The sequence below is a fragment of the Artemia sp. Qi Xiang Cuo genome, chromosome 3 (assembly GCF_049724085.1).
Source record: "Artemia sp. Qi Xiang Cuo chromosome 3, ASM4972408v1, whole genome shotgun sequence".
NCBI lineage: Eukaryota > Metazoa > Arthropoda > Branchiopoda > Anostraca > Artemiidae > Artemia > Artemia sp. Qi Xiang Cuo.
The window spans coordinates 25,678,986-25,702,296 of record NC_142796.1 but is presented as its reverse complement, the minus strand read 5'-3'; the positions used below and the strand labels follow the sequence as shown (position 1 = coordinate 25,702,296).

Here is a 23,311-nt window from a genome sequence, read left to right as displayed (position 1 = left end):
GGGGAGAGTGTAGGGGACATTATAGAACTTCTCAATATTGGTGAAGATAAGGTCTAGTACTTTTTCCTCGCGTGTTGGGACTTCAACAACTTGCGTAAGTGAGAGTGAACTTGAGAGTCAGCTAGCCTTTAAATCATTAAAGTCGCCCAGGATCTGAATGGCAGCGTATGGGTATTGGGATCTTATGTAGTCAACCGAATATTGTAGGTAGAGTACGAGTTGCTTTAGGAACGATGCTCTTGGCGTGTAGTAGACTACACCAAAAATGATTGACGATACTTCTTTTGGTAAGTATCGGGGCCTTGTCCAAAGCCACAGAACTTCGTGCTCAGGTTTCCTAGGGATAGGTATATTTAGGGCTCGATTTGGAATTGCAGACTTGCAAAGAAAACCAACTCCGCCACCATGACTCACAATGGCCCCGTCTTTATTTAATCTTGGGACATTTATTGTGTATATTTATTGTGTTCTAACCACTCTTGTTAAAAACTATCCTATGCACTGTCTTTTGCAGGACCTTATATCCCTTGTTAACGGAGACCAACCGTCCTGGCTAATAGGAATGAATGAAATGACTAGAACTTTTGGCCTAGAATTATTGGAAATGATCTTGTCAACATACCCAGCAGTTTTCTTCAGTGTAAGTAAAATTCAAAACTAACCAAAGAAATGAATAGTTTAGTCTGAATTTGTGAATACACAGTATTTTGAATGGGGGAAAAGAGGGAGGGGATTTTACCTGATAAAGTCTTTTACGTCTTTTTAGCCATTGAATTACAGAAAAGTGCAGATAAAGGGGGGTGGGCATCAAACTCGGTAATTATCCTTCTTTTAGTACTGTCATGATACTAAGTCATAAAAAAGAACCGTATGAAAATAAAGAAAAACTGCTATGGCCTATTTAAAAAATATATATGTATGTATATGATTTTTGGTGTAAAAGAAAAAGTCTCTGTTACCATTGTTGAGCTTTTAATTTTTATTATAAAAAAAATCATTCTGATTACTTATTCTTAAAAAAGAGAGAAGTACCTTCCTTGTTTCGAAGGGAGGCAAGAGCTTTCCTTTTAGATTACGAATGATCCTACCCTTTTCAGGTATGAACTCAGAATCACGTTAACATAATGGCTGCTTCTAAGATTTTTTCTGACTAAGTTCAAGGTATGGTGATAAAATATATCTTTTTCTGTGACTTTAAATTTATCGTATATTTCTATTGTTTCATAATTGGATTGCCGATTGTGGAGTATCTCCTCAGTGATATATTGTTATCACTATATCACTGAATGCGTCTGCATCCGCTACCTTTTCTGCTGCATGACCCCATGAGGATTTTCTTGGATTATCCTAGCTACTCATGTAACTAGATAAAGTTTTGCTTTGTACATCCGATAGATTCTTGAAAATTCTGGGCTATATTAGCAATACGGCTGGCTGGAGGTGTGAGGGAACAGCAGCGGTGAATGCCTTTTTTGTTCAAATAACAGTTCAATAGGGATACATCTTTTTACTAGAAAGCGAAAAAAATGACAAAATCTCTAGATTTTGACAAAATATACAGAGATTTTGTCATTGACAGAGATCACCAGAAATTTCGTCATTGGCAGAGATCACTGTCAAATAAAAGGATTTATCCCCATTATTTGAACATCGTGGAAAGGCAGCGTGGTCTTCGAAGATGCCTAAGGTTTTTTTTATTGGATGGAAGCAGGGATTTGGGGTGTGTTGGTTAATGGAAGGATTTGTTGGTAGGAAGGGTGGTTGTGACCAGGAACAAGGTAAGTGCATGATTTTTTCTCTTTCTTTTTTTGATGATATTACATATGTTTGAAATACTCCGATGTTTAATATGTTTGAAATACTCCGCAATTAATCTTAGAAAATCTTAATCTTTGGTGAGGCGTCAATTGCTCTTCTGTAAATGTATGCATTTACCTTCTTTTCACAGACTTTCTTGGACTATGCCTCCCCTTTTCTGGTCAGCAAGACAGATACAGAAGTCCATAGTTCGGTCTAGTTATCTTAAGAGGGACATGCCAAGAACCTAGTATTTAAAAAAACATCTTCGTTGGGCCTGGGATTCCATTTGGAATGATCTTCCCAGTGAGGTTTCCCCTTTAAAGGCTCTGTTCATTACTTCAAAAGAAGGTACAGAAGGTACTCACAACCTTTAAATGGAGCCAGGTTGAAGGACAGCGAAACATCAAATATTGTTAAGCAGTTGATGTCATTGAATATAGGCGTAAACTAAGGTGTTGGTTCATGTGTGGCTTTGTCTGTTAACTCCCTTATATATTCTAAAAAAATATATATAATTACTTAAAAAAATATATATATGGTGCTTGTATGATGTACCCCCTACCACTCAAGAAGTGAAATAAGGTTAATCCTCAAAAATATACCTAAGTATGATAAAAATAAAATACTTTAGAAACATGTTTGGGCTATATATTTGCACATTAGGGTGGCAGGGGTGGGGGGTAAAGTACAGCGGGTTTGCATACAAAATGTGTTAGCTGCAATTATTCTGATATTATGAAGTAAGAATTGTTTTCTGACTTCACATTGTCCAAACACTTTACTATATTAATGCTGCCCCTATAGGTGCTGTATGCTTTGCAGATGTCATCGTTGGATTCAATATAAAAAAGTGAGCTACAATGAAAAGAAAAAAGAGAAAGGAAAAATAGGAATGAATATGCAGTAAAAACTAACGAAAATATTCACACAAAACCGTCGTGTTATTCATAGCCAAGGTAGTAGGGTGTCCCTTATTTTATCTCAGACGTGCTAAAGTGAGATGGCTGCAAATATATTTATGTTTTTTACCCTATAACTTAGGTTTATAATACTTTATTTCTATTTTAGCATCCAGAGTTTGTGTTTCTGCTTAAAGAGCGTGTGTGTGCGTTAGTAATCAAGCTGTTTTCGCCGAATGTTAAGCATCAATCCAGAAGTAGTTCTGCTCAGCAAGCTGCCTCTCAAGATAAGCCTTACTACCCCGTTAGCCTGCGGCTATTAAGACTTGTCACTGTTCTTGTCCAGAAGTACTACAAAATATTGGTGAGCCATAGTTTAATGCTAGTTATAAAAATTTAATTAAAAAAAAATTCAAAGAAAATTGAAGAGCGTTCTAGTGTATCAAAACGACTAGAAAAAATGATAGATTGAGTCAAACCGGAGACGAACAGAAATTGCTTTGACAGAATAAATGAAACTTCAAAAGAATGGAAATTAGAATAAATAGTAAATATTGGACAAAGGAATTGCTAATAATTTCAATCAATAAATTGAAATTGAAAAATAACTAAAATCAATAAATAGAAGAATGATTCAAATCAATAAATTGATTGATTAAAGGAAACCTTAAACGAACAGAAATGAAAATCAATAGTGAAATCTGACTCGCATTGAACAAAATTACCTCTAAATAAGAATTAAGGGGGAGTAGAAATAAGGGCAGGGGGTAGCTACCCATCTCAAACCTCCCTAAAGGCTTTGTGTCATTAATGCTCTAAAGAAAATAAACAGATTTCTTCAAAAATTGTCAAGTGGTGTTTTATAAATTTCATTTACTTACCAAGTCCCTATAAATAATTTATTCTAAGAATTATTTTTTTTCTTGAAACTTGATTAGTATTTTAATTATTTGAAATATTGCAATAAAATTCATGTTGTTCAAAACGACTATATTTTTCATTGAAGTGGAAATGAGGCTCAAGGCCTAAGGTGATTGAAGGGGTGACTGAAGGGGTGACAGCCCGACTGATTTTTGTTTATATTATATTTCATTTATACATTCATGTTAATTATTGCTCTTTAAATTTGATTTTAGGTTTTATTATCACTTCTTCGTTTTCTTTAACAACATTTTTGTGTTTAGTTTTGCTATTTTGATTTAAAATATTTCTGTTATGTATTAACTGTAGGAAGAGTTGTAACATTTCTTTTTGGAATCTTTTAGCCTAAAAACTAAATGTTGGTTTCCAGTTCAAATATCCCGTGAAATTTAAATTGATGCAAAAATTACTTAACGTTTTTTGATCTGGATTACAATATTGGGCTCGGTTTGATAGTCAGCAAGCCCAGAAAGTTCCAAATACTAAATTTGGTGGAAACCAAACGCCGTTTGTATTTGTCTTCTTTTTTTTTCCAGTAGTCTAATGTTAAAACTTTGTCTTCAACTGAAAGTAGGGAGCAACACCATTAAACTTAAAGTGAAAAAAAGTTATTTCGTATATGAGGGGGGTTGCCCATTACGCTAAGGTCTGATTTTCTTGTTCCAATTCTTTAAGAGTGACAAAAACTTGTTTTTTTTTATTTAATTTCTGATCATTTTTAAATAATGCCGGGGACTCTGGCTCCCCCTCCACGGAAAATGCCTTACCCTCCTGGAAAATCCCTCCTTGGAAAGTTCTTCCCGCGTAAAATACCCACCCCCACCCGGAAACTCCCCCCCCCCAGACAATTCCATTCTACCTGAGAATTGCTCCCGGTTAATTTCTTGCGGATTATTCCGGCTGAAAAATTCTTCTTAGCATACTTTCATTTGAAATAGACAGTAATTTCTGTTTGTTTTTAAAATCATAACGGAAATCCCCCTCCGTGGAAAATTCTTCCTGAAAAATATCCCCCCTCCCCAGTAGAAAGTTGCTCCAGCAGAAATTTCCTCTGGAGAATTTATCCCTTGGAAGAATCTTCCATGGAGAATTTTTCAGTGGAAAATCCCCCCTCCCCTATGGAAAGATACCTTAGATAATTCCAAGCCGTTGAGAATTTCCCCGCACAATTCTCCTTTACATCTCTATAAGTGAAATTGAGTCGGCAAAGAGAAAGTAAGACATACAAAAATAATTTCTTACAGGAATTTTGGAAAATTCCTCCAATGTAAAATTTCCCTTGGGAAGTTCACCCCCCAGAAACTTCCCTTCCCACGGAAAATTATCCCCGTAAAAAATCTCCCCAGAAGAAATTCACCCCCTCGAAAAATGTTTGTATATTTCCCAATAACAAATACTATACGTAAACAATGGGCAAATTTCACGACTTACAGACCTTCTCAGGGGCTGTCTCAAAATTTGGCTATCTCAAAATTTGAATAGACGACTTGTAGGAAAAAGGGGGATGGGAGGGGGGCTAGTTGTACTCCAATGTTTATGGGCACTTAAAAAGGGCACTAGAACTTTTAATTTCCGTTCGAATGATCCCTTTCTCGATATTGTAGGACTATTGATTTGATTTGGTCACCCGAATCAAAGCAATAGTCCTATTCTTCTGCCAAAAAATACAATATTCCCCATTTTGCATACGAGAGCTTGAAACTTCTACAACAGGGTTCACGGGTACACTGAATCTGATTGCGTGATTTTCATTCAGATTCCTTGACTTTTAGGGGGTATTTCGTCCCTTTTCTTGAAAGTCAGGCAAATTTTCTCAGGCTTGTATCTTTTGGTGGGTAACAATAAACCTAATGGATCTTATATATTTAGAATCAGCATAAAAATTCAATTCTTTTGATATGTCTATTGATATCAAAATAGCGCTTTTAAAAATTTCGGTTATTATTGGGCCGTGTCGCTCCTTACTTACAGTTCGTTACCTCGAGCTGTTAGATCATAGTGGAAAAACTAGATGTTAGAACAGTAGAATAGTTATGGCGTTGTATCGCTTTTGCATTGGGACGTCGATCATCATAGACAGTGCAATAGCGCTGCCTAAGTAAAGAACGGTGTGGGCACAAGGTATTATTTTTTTTATTATTATTATTGGTTTTAGACCAGGGCACTTTGTATCGAAGGAGTTGTAGCAACTTCGAAAAGGGCTCATTCGATTGGAAATTGGAGTGGCTTGTGTCCTTTTGAATAGCCGAAACTGATTGGAAGGCAACTAACACCCCTTTCACGTCCACCATTTCCGCAAACACATCCAATTAAAATTTTGAGGTAGCCATTTCGTTCAGCGTAGTTGATTTCCTGATAGAAATTATGTTTTTGAGGAGGACACTCCTCAACAGACCTCAGAGCAAGGATTGTAAGCTGTGCCATAGGGATGTATAAGGTTTTTATAGAAAGCGTTGTTGCAGAAACTCGTTCGATTGGAAATTCAAAGGGCTAGTACCCTTTTTAATAGTCGAAAGTGATTGGAGGGCAACTAACCTCCCTCTCACACCCATATTTTCCCCAAACACATCCAATAAAAATTTTTAGATAGCCATTTTGTTCAACGTAGTTGAAAGCTCTGGAAATTAGGTCTTTGAGGATGACACCCCCCCCCACAGCCCTCCGGGCCCGGGTGGAAAATTATTCTCTGGGGACATATAAGTTTTTTTTATAAAAAGCATTATAATAGAAACTTAAAAAAGGGCTCATTTGATTGGAAACTGAAATGACTAGTGCCCTTTTTAATAGACAAACGTGATTGGAGGGCAACTAACACCCCTTCCACGCCCACTATTTATCCAAACACATCCAATAAAAATTTTGAGATAGCCATTTTGTTCAAAGTAGTTGAAAGGTCTGGAAATTATATCTAAGAGGATAACACTTCCCCCACAACCCTCAGGGTTAGGGTGGTAAGTTATGCCCTGGGGGCACATAAGGTTTTATTGAAAGTTTTGTCGTAGAAACTTCAAAAAGGGCTCATTCGATTGGAAATTCAAAGGACTAGTGCTCTTTTTAATAGTCGAAAGTGATTGAAGGGCACCTAACCCCCCCCCCTCTCACGCCCACCTTTTCCCCAAAAACATCCAGTCAAAATTTTTAGATTGCCATTTTGTTCAAGGTAGTTAAAAGTTTTAAGAATTAGGTCTTTGAGGATGATAACCCCCCCAGAGCCCTTGTGGCAAGAGTTGTAAGTTATGTCCTGTGGGCATATAAGGTTTTTGTAGATAGTGATGTTGTACAAGCTTCAAAAAGGGATCGTTCGATTGGAAATTAGAAGGGCCTGTGCCCTTTTTAATAGTCGAAAGGGATTGGATGACAAGTAACCCAAACACATCCAATCAAAATTTTGAGATAGTCACTTTGTTCAACGTATTTGAAAGGTCCAGAAATTATGTCTTAGAGGACGACAACCCTCTCATAGCCCTCAGGTCAAGGGTTGTAAGCTATGCCCTTGGGCATATAAGGTTTTTATAGAAAGTGTTGTCGTAGAAACTTCAAAAAGAGCTCATTCGATTGGAAATTGAAAGAGCTAGTGCCCTTTTTAATAGTCGGAAATTATTGGAGGGCAACTAACCCCCTCTCACGCTCACCATTTCTCCAAAGACGTCCAATCAAAATTTTGAGATAGCCATTTTGTTCGACGTAGTTAAAAAGTCTGGAAATAATGTTTTTGAGGATGATACTCCCCCCGCAGCCCTCAGGGCAAGGGTTTTAAGTTATGCCCTGGAGGCATATAAGTTTTTTTTTCATAGAAAGTGTAGAAATTTCAAAAAGGAATCATTCGATTGGAAATTGAAACGGCTAGTGCCCTTTTTCATAGTCGAAAGTGATTGGATGACAACTAGCCCCCCTCGCACGCCCACTTTTTCCCCAAACAAATCCGATCAAAATTTTTGAGATAGTCACTTTTTTCAACGTAGTTGAAAGGTCCGGAAATTATGTCTTTGAGGATGACAACCCACTCACAGCCTTCAGATCAAGGGTTTTACGCTATGCCCTGGAGCATATAAGTTTTTATAGAAAGTGTTGTCGTAGAAACTCCAAAAAGGGCTCATTCGATTGGAAATTGAAAGGGCTAGTGCCCTTTTTAATAGTCAGAAATGATTGGAGGGCAACTAACCCACCTCTCACGCTCACCATTTCCCCAAAGACATCCAATCAAAGTTTTGAGATAGCAATTTTCTTCAACGTAGTTTTAAGTTCTGGAAATTAGGTCTTTGAGGAGACCTCCCCCAGCCCTCAGGGCAAGGGTTGTAAGTTATGCCCTGGGGCATATTAGGTATTTATTGAAAGAGTTTTCGTAGAAACTTCAAAAGGGCTCATTCGATTGGAAATCAAAAGGGCTACTGCCTTTTTTAATAGTTGAAAGTGATTGGAGAGCAACTAACGCCCCTTTCACGCTCACCATTTCCCCAAACACATCCAATCAAAATTTTGATATATCCATTTTGTTTGACGTAGTTGAAAATTCTAGACATTAGGTCTTTGAGGATGACACCCCCCAGCCTTCAGGGCAAGGGTTGTAATTTATGCCATAGGAGCATATAATGTGTTTATTGAAAGCGTTGTCGTATAAACTCAAAAAAGGCTCATTCGATTGGAAATTGAAAGGGTTAGTGCTCTTTTTAATAGTCGAAAGTGATTGGAAGGCTTGACATTTTCATAGGCAGCGCATTAGCGCTGCCTAAGTAAAGAACGATGTTGGCACAATGTATTAATATAATTTTTTTGTTTTCTTTTTTTTCCATACCAGGGCACTTCGTATCGAAGGAGTTACGTAGAAACTTAGAAAAGCATTCAATTGGAAATGGGAGTGGCTAGTGCCCTTATTTAATAGTCGAAAGTGATTGGAGGGCAACTATCCCCCCTCCCACGCTCATCATTCCCCCAAACACATCCAATCAAAATTTTGAGACAGCCGTTTTGTTCAGCGTAGATGATTTCCAGATAAAAAATATGTTTTTGAGGAGGTCATTCCCCCACAACCCTCAGGGCAAGGGTTTTAAGTTATGCCCTGGTGGCATATAAGAACGATGTTGGCACAATGTATTATTTATTATTATTTTTTTCTTTAGACTAGGGCACGTCGTATCGAACAAGCTGTCGTAGAAACTTCAAAAAGACCTCATTCAATTGGAAATTGGAGTGGCTTGTGCCTTTTTTAATAGTCGAAAGTGATAGGAAGGCCACTAACACCCCCTCCACGCACACCATTTCCCGAAACAACCAATCAAAGTTTTGAGATAGCCATTTTGTTCAGCGTAGTTTATTTCGAAATAGAAATTATGTTTTTGAGGTGGTCACTCCCCAACAGCCTTCAGGGCCAGGGTTTTAAGTTATGCCCTAGGGGCATATAATGTTTTTTTAGAAGGCGTTGTCGTAGAAACTTCGAAAAGGGCTCATTCGATTGGAAATTCAAAGGGCCTTTTTAACAGTTGAAATTCATTGGAGGGCAACTAACCCCCCTCTCACGCCCACCTTTTCCCCAAACTCATCCAATCAAAAATTTTGGAATAGCTAATTTATTCAACGTAGCTTTAAGTTCTGGAAATTAGGTCTTTGAGGATGAAGACCCCACCACAGCTCTCAGTCGAAACCCCCCACCATTTCCCGAAACATATCCAATCAAAATTTTGAGATAGCCATTTTGTTCAGCGTAGTTGATTTTGAAATAGAAATTATGTTTTTGAGGATGAACATCCCCCCACAGTCCTCAGGGCAAGGGTTGTAATTTATGCCCGGGGGGCATATAAGGTTTTTATAGAACGCGTTGTCATAGAAATTTCAAAAAGGGCTCGTTCGATTGGAAATTGAGATGGCTAGTGCCCTTCTTAATAGTCGAAAGTAATTGGAAGGCAACTAACACCCCTTTCAAGCTCAACATTTCCTCAAAAATATCCAGTCAAATTCTTGAGATAGCCATTTTGTTCCACGTAGTCTAAAGCTCAGGAAATTACACCTTTGAGCAGGACACTCCCCTAAAAGTCTTCAGAACAAGGGTTTTAAGTTATACCCTGGGGGCATATAAGATTTTTATTGAAATCTGTGACGTACAAACTTGAAAAAGGACTCATTTTATTGGAAATTCAAAGGGCTAGCGCCCTTTTTAATAGTCGTAAGTGATTTGAGGGCAACTAACCTCCCTCTCACACCAACCTTTTCCCCAAACACATCCAATCAAAATTTTAGATTTTATTCATTTTATTCAACGTAGTTGAAAGTTTTGGAAATTAGGTCTGAAGGATGACAACCCCTCCCCCTCCCTCACAGCCCTCAGGGCAGGGGTTGTTATTTATGCCTTCGGGGCATGTAAGATTTATATAGAAAGTTGTTGTAGAAATTTCAAAAAGGGCTCATTTGATTAGAAATCGAAATTCCCGTTTTTAATAGTCGAAAGTGAGTGGAGAGTAATTAACCCCCCTTTCACGTCCACCATTTTCCCAAAAACATTCAATCAAAGTTAAGATATAGCCATTTTGTTCAAGGTAGTTGAAAGTTCTGGAAATTATTTATTTAAGGTTAACAGACCCACAGAGCCCCCAGGACAAAGGTTGTAAGTTATGCCCTGGGGGTATATAAGGTTTTATTGATAGAGTCGTCGTAAAACTTCAAAATGGGCTCATTCAATTGGAAATTGAGAGGGATAGGGCCCTTTTTAATGATCGAAAGTGATTGGAGGGTAACTAACCCCCTCTCACGCCCAACATTCCTCCAAACACATCCAATCAAAATTTTTAGATAGCCATTTTTTTCAACGTAGTAGAAATTTCAGGAAATTAGGTCTTTGAGAATGACACCCCCCCCTCGCCCCAGCCCTCAGGGCAAGGGTGTAAGTTATGGCCTAGGGCTTCAAACTTCAAAAGGGCTCATTTGATTGAAATTGGAAGGGCTAGTGCCATTTTTAATAGTTGAAAGTGATTGGAGAGCGACTAACCCCCCTCTCACGCCCACAATTTCCCCAAACACATCCAATCAAAATTTTGTTTTACGTTGTTGAAAGCTCTGGAAATTTGGTCTTAGAGGATGACAACCACTCTAACAGCCCTTAGGGTAAGGGCTGTAATTAATGCCCTGAGGGCATATAAGGTGTTTATAGAAAGCGCTGTTGTTTCAAAAAGGGCTCATTCGATTGGAGATCGAAAGGCCTAGTGCTCTTTTTATTAGTCGAAAGTGATTGGAAGGCTTTACATTTTTATAGTAAAGATCGATGTGGGTACAATGTATTATTTTTTTCGTTGTTGCTGTTCAGACCAGGATACTCCGTATCAAAGGAGTTGTCGTGGGAACTTCGAAAAGGGCTCGTTCGATTGAAAATAGAAAGGGTTGATGCCCTTTTTAATGGTCGAAAGTGATTGGAGGGCAACTAATCCCCCTCCCACGCCCACCCTCTCATTTACCCATTATGTTTAAAAACTAATTGTTGCCTTAATATTAAATAAAAATGAACAGAAATCAGAGGCAACGCTGTAGCGTTGCCTATAGTAAAGGCCATACGGCTGCAATGTTTTATGATTTATTCATTTTTTCCCAGAGGCACTTTATATGGAATTGGTCGTCATAGAAGCTTCAAAGGGGGCTGGTTAGATTCGAAATCGAGAGTTTTAGTGCCTTTTTTAATAGTCGAAAATGTTTGAAGGGCAACTAGCCCCTCCCCCTCCCCCACGCCCATCATTCCACCAAACACATCCAATCAAAATTTTGGGATAGCCATTTTGTTCAGCGTAGTTGATTTCCAGATAGAAAATATATTTTTGAGGAGGATACTCCCCCACAACCCTCAGGGCAAGGGTTTTAAGTTATACCCTGGGGGCATATAAGGTTTTTATAGAAGGTACTGTCGTAGAAACTTCAAAACAGGCTCATTCGATTGGAAATTAAAGAGCTAGTGCCCTTTTTAATGGTCGAAAGTGATTGGAGTTTAACTAGCCCGCCTCCCCCCCCCACGCCCATCATTTCCCCAAATACATCCAATCAAAATCCCCCACAATCAACACTCCCCCACAACTCTCAGGGCAAGGGTTTTAAGTTATGCCCTGGGGGCATATAAGGTTTTTATAGAAGGCGTTGTCGTAGAAACTTCAAAACAGGCTCATTCCATTGGAAATTAAAGGGCTAGTGCCCTTTTTAATAGTCGAAAATGATTGGAGGGCAACTAGCCTCCCCCCACGCCCCTCATTCCCCCAAACACACTCAATCAAAATTTTCAGATAGCCATTTTGTTCAGCGTAGCTGATTTCCCCATAGAAAATATATTTTTGAGGAGGATACTCCCCCACAACCCTCAGGGACAGGGTTTTTAAGTTATGCCCTGGGGGCATATAAGGTTTTTATAGAAGGCGTTGTCGTAGAAACTTCAAAACGGACTCATTCGATTGGAAATTAAAGAGCTAGTGCCCTTTTTAATAGTCGAAAGCGATTGGAGTGTAACTAGCCCACCCCCCCACGCCCATCATTTCCCCAAATAGATCGAATCAAAATTTTGAGATAGTCATTTTGTCCAGCGTAGTTGATTTCCAGATAGAAAATATATTTTGAGGAGGACACTCCCCACAACCCTCAGGGCAAGGGTTTTAAGTTATGCCCTGGGGGTATATAAGATTTTTATAGAAGGCGTTGTCGTAGAAACTTCAAAACAGGCTCATTCGATTGGAAATTAAAGGGCTAGTGCCCTTTTTAATAGTCCATAGTGATTGGAGTGTAACTAGCCCCCTCACCCCACGCCCATCATTTCCCTAAACACATCCAATCAAAATCTTGAGATAGCCATTTTGTTCAGCGTAGTTGATTTCCAGATAGAAAATATGTTTTTGAGGAAGATACTCCCCCACAGCCCTCAGGGCAAAGGTTTTAAGTTATGCCCTGTGGGCATATAAGGTTTATATAGAAGGCGTTGTCGTATAAACTTCAAAACAGGCTCATTCGATTGGAAATTCAAAGGGCTAGTGCCCTTTTTAATATTCGAAGATGATTGGAGGGCAACTAGCCTCCCCCCACGCTCATCATTCCCCCAAACACATCCAATCAAAATTTTGAGGTAGCACTTTTGTTCAGCGTAGTTGATTTCCAGATAGAAAATATATTTGTGAGGAGGATACTCCTCCACAACCCTCAGGGACAGGGTTTTAAGTTATGCCCTGTGGGCATATAAGGTAGTTATAGAAGGTGTTGTCGTAAAAGCTTCAAAACATGCTCATTCGATTGGAAATTAAAGGGCTAGTGCCCTTTTTAATAGTCCATAGGTATTGGACTGTAACTAGCCCCCTCCTTCCACGCCCATCATTTCCCTAAACACATCCAATCAAAATTTTGAGATAGCCATTTTGTTCAGCGTAGTTGATTTTTAGATAGAAAATATACTTTAGAGGAGGACACTCCACTACAACCCTAAGGGCAAGGGTTTTAAGTTATGCCCTGGGGGCATATAAGGTTTTATAGAAGGAGTTGTCGTAGAAATTTCAAAACAGGCTCATTCGATTGGAAATTAAACGGTTAGTTCCCTTTTTAATAACCGAAAATGATTGGACTGCAACTAGCCCCCCCCCCCCCACGCCCATCATTTCCCCAAACACATCCAATCAAAATTTTGAGACAGCCATTTTGTTCAGCTTAGTTTGATTTCCAGATAAAAAATATATTTTTGAGGAGGATACTCCCCCAGAACCTTCAGGGCAAGGGTTTTAAGATATGCCCTGGGTGCATATAAGGTTTTTATAGAAGGCGTTGTCATAGAAGCTTCAAAAAAGGCTAATTCGATTAGAAATTCAATGGACTAGTGCCCTTTTTTATAGTCGAAAGTGATTGGAGGGTAAATAGCCCCCCCCCCCACGCCCATCAATTCCCCAAACACATACAAGCAAAATTTTGAGATAGCCATTTTGTTCAGCGTAGTTGATTACCAGACATAAAATAATTTTTTTGAGGAGGAAACTCTCCTACTACTCTCGGGGCAAGTGTTTTAAGTTATGCCCTGGGGGCATATAAGGTTTTTATAAAACGCATTGTCGTAGAAACTTCAAAAAAGGCTAATTCGATTGGAAATTCAAAGGGATAGTGCCCTTTTTAATAGTCAAAAGTGATTTAAGGGTAACTAGCCCCCTCCCCCAACGCCCCTCATTCCCCCAAACACATCCAACCCAAATTTTGAGATAGCCATTTTTGTTCAGCTTAGTTGATTTCCAGTTTGAAAATATATTTTTGAGGAGGAAACTCCCCCAAAACCCTCAGGGACAGGGTTTTAAGTTATGCCCTGGGGGCATATAAGGTTTTTATAGAAGGCGTTGTCGTAGAAACTTCAAAACAGGCTCATTCGATTGGAAATTAAGGAGCTAGTGCCCTTTTTAATAGTCGAAATTGATTGGAGTTTATCTATCCCGCCTCCCCCCCCCCACGCCCATCATTTCCCCAAATAGATCCAATCAAAATTTTGAGATAGCCACTTTGTTCATCTTAGTTGATTTCAATATATAAAATATATTTTGAGGAGAACATTCCCGCACAACCCTCAGGGCAAGGGTTTTAAGTTATGCCCTGGGGGTATATAAGGTTTTTATAGAAGGCGTTGTCGTAGAAACTTCAAAACAGGCTCATTCGATTAGAAATTAAAGAGCTAGTGCCCTTTTTAATATTAGATAATGATTGGAGGGCAACTAGCCTCCCCCCACGCCCATCATTCCCCCGCAAAATAATTTTCTATATAAAAATCAACTACGCTCAACAAAATGGCTATCTCAAAATTAGAAATTAAAGGGCTAGTGCCCTTTTTAATAGTTGAAAGTGATTGGAGGGCAACTAGCCCCCCCCCCCATGCCCATCATTTCCCTAAACAAATCCAATCAAACTTTTGAGATAGCCATTTAGTTCAGTGTAGTTGATTTCCAGATAGAAAATATGTTTTTTGAGGGGACACTCCCCCACAACCCTCAGGGCAAGAGTTTTAAGTTGTGCCCTGGGGGCATACAAGGTTTTTATAGAAGTCGTTGTCGTAGAAACTTCAAAACAGGCACATTTAATTGGAAATTCAAAGGGCTAGTGCCCTTTTTAATAGTCGAAAGTGATTGGAGGGCAACTAGCCCCCCCTGCCCATCCTTCCCTCAAAAACATCCAATCAAAATTTTAAGATAGCCATTTTGTTAAGCGTAGTTGATTTCCATATAGAAAATATGTTTTTGAGGAGGATACTCCCCTACAACCCTCAGGGCAAGGGTTTTAAGTTATGCCCTGGGGGCATATAATGTAGTTATAGAAGGCGGTGTCGTAAAAGCTTCAAAAAAGGCTCATTCGATTGGAAATTCCGAGGGCTAGTGCCCTTTGTAATAGTCGAAAGTGATTTGAGGGCAACTGACCCCCCTCTCACGCCCACCTTTTCCCCAAACACATCCAATCAAAATTTTAAAACAGCCATTTTATTAAACGTAGTTTTAAGTTCAGGAAATTAGGTCTTAGATGATTACAACTCCTCCAAATCCCTCATTGCAAGGGTTGTAATTTAAGAATTCTCCGAATCCTTCATATCATGTCTTATGGAAGGGATGCTCGTATAAACTTTAGAGAGTGCTCATTTGATTGAAAATTGAAAGTTCTTTTTCTCTCTTTAAGAGTCAAAATAGATTGAAGGGCAACTAGCCCCTCTCCCTCTTCCACGCCCTAAATGCATCAGATAAAAATTTTGAGATAGACATTTTGTTAAAATAGTTCAAAGTTCTGATAACAAAAACTCCGGTGACGACACAGCCCACCAGGGCCCAGGCGTAAGCGTTTTAAGTTATGCTCTGGGGTATAACTTATTAAAGGGGGTTTATAACTTATTTGAAGGGGTTTTGTATGGGAAGAACACATAGGAAATCTATTATAATTATCCAATTATAAGGTTAAAATACATACTCTGTGATAGATGCAAAATTGCTGTGGCACACAAATTCCTAATAAGGTCAATTCCAAACAGTCGTGATCCCTTTGTGTCAGCAAGTGAAATGGTCTAAACCCCCTTATTGGAGCTATTTTTTCAATCCATTCATTTTTGTCAATCGCTGTCCACAAGTTATGCAGGCTGTTTATTGTTCATATATAAGGTTTTTATCAAAGAGGTAATCGTATAGACTTTGAAAAAAGCCTCATTCGATTTAAATTGAAAGTTCGAGATGCGTTTTTTAAAGTCAAGAATAATCGGACAGTAAGCACCGCCCCCCCCCCATGCCATAAAAACTTGAAACTTTTTGCAGAAGTTTCAAAACGAACAAAAATTAATTACAAAAAAATTTCCGAAAAGTAATTTTTTCAAATAAAATTAAAGGTCATTTTGAAATTAAGCTCAGCAGATACAAATACCTGTTAAAATTCAAACTCAAAACGACCAGAAATTACTATTAAAAAACACATGAAACACAAAACCAGCAGAAATTCAATAAACAATCATAGCAATAAACAAATAGGAAGTAATACTATAAAAGAATAAACAGATCTTAAAGTGAGTAATGCTTAGATTGAATATGAATATCAAGCTTAAAACAAAAAAAAATGTTTTGCTATTAAAGTATCTATGAAACTTAAAACTAACAGAAATTAAATAACAATCAATGCGAACAAACATACAATATATATTAATGTAAATGAATAAATAAATCTTAAAACGACTGAAACTTAAATTGAATATGCAAAGCAAGTTTGAATCGAATAAAAATAACTACAAACAAGAGTTTGGGTATCGCCTCACTGCAGAAGCCTAAAACCTAAAACCTAGCTCAGGAGATACATATACCTGTTAAAATTCAAACTCAAAACGAACAGAAATTAAATAAACAATCAATGCGAACAAACATACAATATATATCAATGCAAATGAATAGATAAATGTTAAAACGAGTGAAACTTAAATTGAATATGCAAATCAAGTTTGAATCGAATAAAGAAATAACTAAAAACAAGAGTTTGGGCATCGTCTCACTGCAGAAGCCTAAAACCTACTGCGTCATTGGCGCTTTACTGAAAACGAATTATATTACAAATGTTTTCTTTTTTACTTAATATTGAAAATAAATATTAAAATTACAGTAACATTTTGAACTGATGAGATTTTAGCAATTAATATCATTATTCATCAGATATTCTATTTAATTTATTAGTTCTTTTCAAGATCGATCAAGGCAAATGTAGTTTCACTACAAGCAAAATTTGGATACTGCCCCCTTCTTTAACTGTAAAAACCTAAAGCCTTCTGCGTCATTGGTGCTTTAATGAAAACGAATTACTTGTATATTACAAATTTATTATTTTCCAGTTCTTACAGCATTGAAAATGAAAATAAAAATTACAGTGAAAAAAAATCTTGAACTGATGGATCTTTCAACAATTAATATCATTATATATCTAATGTTCAATTTGATTTTGTTTATACCTTCCAAGACTGTTCAAGACTCATAAAATTTTGCCATTTTTTTCAACTCTGCCATTTTTTGTAACTAATCGTGTTAGTTTGTTATGAAAACATTCTATGACTTTCTATAGGCATTTCTATTTGAGCGGAAAACTGTACCTCAAACTTTTTGGAACATGCATTATCTTGTATGAAACACCAAAATATAATAAAATTTCAAGTTTCGGAGTGTTCCACCACTCGCAAGCAAGTGCCATTGGTATTTTTGAATCCGTATGGTCAATTTGTGGGGTAGAAGGTAGGCTAATTCTCGTAGCAGCCCCATTCCGTCGCGGTATGGTTCACATTTTCAACACCTGGCGTCTGGACTATCATATAATCTACCAAGCATACAACTACGCCAAATCAGTATCAATAAATAAATGAAAGCCAAAACGAACAAAAATTTAAATAAATATTAGAGTCAAACTCAAAACGAGCATAAATTAATGTGAGTAGGGTTCAAAACCCCTATGCCTTCTAAAAGCCAGAATATAATTTATACTTTACGGAAAAAAAATTCAAATGAGTTAACTGAAAAAAAATGTGCATTGTCAATTTAATATACATATGCTGATATTTATTCCCTAAAATCTTAATTAACTTTTGATTTCTTAAAGTTACAAAAGTGAAAATATTTCAAAGAATTGTTTTCAGTAAAGCGCCAATGACGCAGTAGGTTTTAGGCTTCTGCCGTGAGACGATACCCAAACTCTTGTTTGTAGTTATTTTTATTCGATTCATACTTGATTTGCATATTCAATTTAAGTTTCACTCGTTTTAAGATTTACTTATTCATTTACATTAATACATATTATATGTTTGTTTGCATTGATGTTTATTTAATTTATATTCGTTTAAGTTTCATTTGTTCTTCAATTGCAAAATATTTTTTTTGTTTTAAGCTTGATTTTCAAATTCAATCCAAGCATTACTAGCTTTAAGATCTATTTATTCATTTATATTATTACTTGTTTGTATGTTTTTTGCTATGATTATTTATTTAATTTATGTTTGTTTTGGGTTTCATTTGTTATTTAATAATAATTTATGGTCGTTTCTAGTTTTAATTTTAAAAGGTAATTTTATCTCCTTAGATTAAGTTTAAAATATCCTTTAATTTTCTTTGAAAAACTTAATTTTCGGAAAGTTTTTTTTTAATTAATTTTTGTTCTTTTTAATTGCAAAAACTTTCAAGTTTTTATGGCATGGGAGGGGGGGGTGCTTACTGTCTGATTATTCTTGACTTTAAAAAACGGATCTAGAACTTTCAATTTAAATCGAATGAGGCTTTTTTCAGAGTCTATACGATTACTTCTTTGATAAAAACCTTATATATGAACAACAGCTTGCATAACTTGTGGACAGCGATTGACAACAATGAATGGTTTGAAAAAATAGCTCCAATAAGGGGGTTTAGACCATTTCACTTGCTGACACAAAGATATCACGACTGTTTGGAATTGACCTTAATAGGAATTTGTGTGCCAAAGCAATTTTGCATCTATCATAGAGCATGTATTTTAACCTTATAATTGGATAATTATTATAGATTTCCTGTGTGTTCTTCCCATACAAAACCCCTTCCTATAAGTTATAAACCCCCCATAATAAGTTATGCCCCAGGGCATAACTTACAACGCCTACCCCTGGGCCCTGGTGGGCTGTGTCGACACCGGAGTTTTTTGTTATCAGAACTTTGAACTATTTTAACAAAATGTCTATCTCAAAATTTTTATCTGATGCATTTAGGGCGTGGACGAGGGAGAGGGACTAGTTGCCCTTCAATCTCTTTTGACTCTTAAAGAGTGAACAAGAACTTTCAATTTTTAATCAAAAGTTTATAAAGTTTATAAAGTTTATTCTAAAGTTTCTAAAGTTTATACAAGTTATACAAAGTTTATACCCTTTCTAAAGTTTATACAAGCATTCCTTCCATAAGAAATAATTATGAAGAATTCGGAGAATCCTTAAATTACAACTCTTGCCGTGAGGGCTTTGGGGGAGTTGTAATCCTCAAAGACCCAATTTCCAGAACTTGAAACTACATTTAATAAAATGGCTGTCTTAAAATTTTGATTGGATGTGTTTAGGGAAAAGGGGGGCGTGAGAGGGGGTTAGTTGCCCTCAAATCATTTTTGACTATTACAAAGGGCACTAGCCCTCGGAATTGCCAATCGAATGAGCCTTTTTTGAAGTTTTTACGACATCACCTCCTATAAAAACCTGTTATACCCCCAGGGCATAGCTTAAAACCGTTGCCCTGAGGGTTGTGGGGGATTGTCCTCCTCAAAAACATATTTTCTATCTGGAAATCAACTACGCTGAACAAAATGGCCATCTCAAGATTTTGATTGGATGTGTTTGGGGGAATGTTGGGCTGGGGGGGAGGGCTAGTTGCCCTCCAATCACTTTTGACTATTAAAAAGGGAACTAGCCGTTTGCTTACTAGCCCTTTGATTACAATAAATAACCGAGTCAAATTCAGAACGAGCAGAAATTAACATAAGTTGGGCTCAAAACCCCTCTGCCTTCCCTAGGCCAGACCATAGTTTGCACTTTACTGAAAAAAATACAAATGAATGTGCATTGTCAGTTTAATGTACATATACTGATGTTTGGTAATCTAAATGTTAATATTATATGATTTATTAAAGTTATAAAAGTAAAAACATTTATATTTTTTCAGTAAAGTGCAAATTATTTTCTGGCCTTGGGAAGTCACAGGGGTTTTGAGCCCTACTCATGTTAATTTCTGCTCGTTTTGAGTTTGACTGGGTTATTTATTGTAATTTCTGTTCGTTTTGGGTTTCTATTACTTATTGATGCTGATTTGTGGTAGTTTCACGCTTTGTAGATTATTTGATTTTATTTTGTCTCCTTTTTGGTTTAATAGAGTTCTTTACTTTTCGTTCAAAAGCTTATTTTGTGGAAAATTTTTTTTAATTAATATTTGAAGAGTTGCACTGTGGTTCTTGTAACGGACGGCTCTCTAAAAAAACATTCAGTATAATACTGGTTATGAGGTATTGAAATCTCATTTAAGATATGAAGGTTGGAGCAAGGAGACTTATTTTTGCACATTCTAGTGAACAATTAAAATTTACAACATTTATTTTCTTTCGGTTTTGGTTGTATTGTACCAGGTGGAATTAAATACTCATTTTTTTCATTTATCTATTTTTTATTTTTTTATTTTTTGTATGTTCAATTGTATTCCTGGGTATGGCAATGTGTCTACGTACATTTTAGTATAGAAGTAAGCAGATTGGCTGTTCAAACATTATTCAATTTTTAGTGGCCATTTCATTCCATAGAATTTGTTCTTTTAATCAGGATTTTGCATATAAACATGCTAAGTTAAGGATCAATCAAGTATTTTGATAGCAAAATTTGGAAAAATTAAAAAAGTGGACTTAGTCGATTTGGCCTCTGAACAGTTCCCGTCTAATAAATTTGTTTTCCTCTCAACCGTCACTTTTAAATAAACTACACCAATATTTTTCTCAATTGTCTTGTTTTTCATATTGGAAATAGACTTGAATCCCAAAGAAGACGCTTTCCTGTAACAGACAAATCTGTGTTTTCTTTTAAAGATGGCAGGTTTTCACGGAAGATGGTTATTTTCCGTGTTCATCAATCAAAATACAGATCAAAGAGCTGATAATTGAAGTGATAAAATAATTGCAAGTTTTGATTGCAGGTTACAGAATGTGAGATTTTTCTATCACTTCTTGTCAAATTTTTGGATCCGGATCGAGCTGTTTGGCAACGCTGTCTTGCTTTGGAAGCACTACATAAGCTGCTGGCTCAGCCTAATTTACTGAAGTCAATTGTTGTTAGCTATGATCTGAAGCCCCATGCTAGCCCAATTTTACAAGACACTGTTAATGCACTCTCTGCATTTATACAGTCGGTTTTCGTTCTGCCACAAGTGGCCTCTGGAACAACAGGTGATTTTCTCAACATTTGCAAAAAATCATAGGTTTAATTTGGGCTTATTGTTGAAAGTGAAAAGTTAAATGAATAATTTATATCAGGAAGGCCTGTTTAGTGATCTGTTAAATCCTGATCTGAGGTAACACAATGGATTGGTGCTCTGCTTGGCAATATGGGGCCCAGAAATGAATCCCCAATTCCGATCTCCTTTTCCACAAAAATGGGCTTGTATTGGACTTTACTTTGTCAGTTTCATTACATAATCTTTACCTTTCTTCCCTCAGCTAAATGGGTAGTAATATAATAGACAATTTGCCATAAAACAACAGAGGGGAAGAATAAGAAATTTACTGATATTCTAGTATTGCGAATTTTCCTGTCTCATAAATCTGTTGAGTTATTTTGTTTAAGGTACTATTTTTGAAGAACCTCGTAAGTAGGGAGGGAGCTGAGGTTTGAGAATACCTTTTCAGACTCTTATTTGGGTGGTAGATCCGTTTTACAAAGATGCACTCTCTAAGCAGTAAGTGCATCCAAATTTCGATAGTTCATGAAAAGTTAGTTCCTATAGCGGAAGGGGTGGAAGTAGGAACATAAAACACCTAACTGTGTCGTCATTTGATGCTGTAGCTTCATTTTTGAAAGCTTTATTCATGTAGCTCAGTAACTTTCTGAGAACCTGAAAAGTCTCTGGACTAGAATTTTAATGTAATTTGGGAAGGATATCTTCTGATACTGTTCAAAAATGCTATGTTATCTGAATTCTGTTGCCTCTCGTTCTTACCCAATAAAAATTTTGCTTTTGTCGTGTATACAAATCACAAAAAATTAAGGACAAAAATTTGAGAGGTTAAGGAATGGGAATAAGAAAGAGAAAGTGACTGCAAAAGAGAGAGATACCGCAAAAGAGAGAGTGAGAGACTGCGAAAGCAAGGGAGAGAGACTAGGAAAGAGACAGAGAGAGGGGGGGGGGCTGAGAGAGAGAGAGAGATTGGCGGTGGGGTTAGATTAGATCTGAAGAATCAGAAAAATCAATGTTTAAATTGCTTTGCAGGAAGGTTTGTCCATGCTCATATATGAAATGTCCTTATGGAAATGTTTATTCCATCGATCTAACTTGATTATTCGATTGAATTTTCTCTTTTGTTGCAGCTACTGTAGCAACTGGTGGCTCGGCCCAAAACTCTCAAGTGTCCTCCAATGCTACTCCTGGAACTATTGGTCTGTCTGGATTTTATTATAGAGGGGTCTGGATCCCTTTACTGACAAATATGTTAACTGGACCACAGCGGAATACATTGTAAGTGCGAAAAAAACTTCAATATTTTATTACTTAAAAAAACCCAACATTTTTTTTTACAATGAAAGCATAGAGCAACATTAAATATTAGAATGCACATAAACTATCCTTTTTATGAGGAAGAAGAATACTTTATTCTCTAAAGTATGACTACGCTTTGCTGGTGGAGAATTAGAGGGCAATAAAATAGCTAGTTAGAGTAGCCCAATATGGAAAAAGCATAGCTCTGTGTTTTATTTTGCAGGTATTCATTTTCTAGTCATTGGAACAGTAATTGTTATTAAAAAAAAGTTATGATTAAGTTAGCCCTTTTATTCTCGAAGCATCGTGATAAAAGCAATTAAATATTTTATCAGGTTGCTCGTCAACTTTTCTTCTTGGGTTGAACTATAGCGTAAAAAGTGGATGATTAAGCGAGGGTTGGGTCGCTTTTTGTGGAGGATAGTTTATGTTCTTTTCTTTATTATTTACGTTACCTTTTACTTCTAAGAGGAAAAACTCTTTTAATATCTTTATTTTCTCTTCTTTTAATGTCATATTCAGGACTATCCAACAGTTCGTGGTAACGAACTGTAAGTAAGGACCTGGCTCAATAGTAACCGAAAATCTAAAAAACGGAATTTGATAACAACTGATATATATAAAACGAAGCTCGTTTTAACAGAAATTGAGTTCTTGTTCTCCTTTTTAATTGGTAAAAAGTGATTGAAATAGAGTAAGATGCAGTTTTTCAAAAACCGCATCATTTGGCATTGATTAAATACCATTATCTATATGACGTCATCACATCAATGCGACTGTCATGACTCAGCGAATGTGCCATTGGAAAATAGTGTTTTCTGCTATTTTGTTCCGTCAGATTCAGGCTATTCTCTAAAGAGGACCAAGTTTTTATTGACTCAAAATTCTAAGATAGCTAATCGATGTAATTATAACAAAATTATAATAATCATTTCAAAAATTCTTATTAAAATCCCCGCTATATGTAAACCAGCCTTATTA

At 36.8% G+C, this 23,311-nt stretch overlaps 1 protein-coding gene across 1 annotated transcript in view; it reads left to right on the top strand.

The window, feature by feature from the left end:
• Positions 1-23,311, top strand: part of LOC148953920 (protein MON2 homolog) — a 118,283-nt gene that overhangs the window by 34,363 nt on the left and 60,609 nt on the right. The window contains exons 5-8 of the mRNA XM_089086022.1: positions 515-640; positions 2,869-3,063; positions 20,774-21,023; positions 22,162-22,309. Of these exons, the coding sequence (XP_088942148.1) occupies positions 515-640; positions 2,869-3,063; positions 20,774-21,023; positions 22,162-22,309 (719 nt within the window). The remainder of the gene's footprint in view (positions 1-514; positions 641-2,868; positions 3,064-20,773; positions 21,024-22,161; positions 22,310-23,311) is intronic.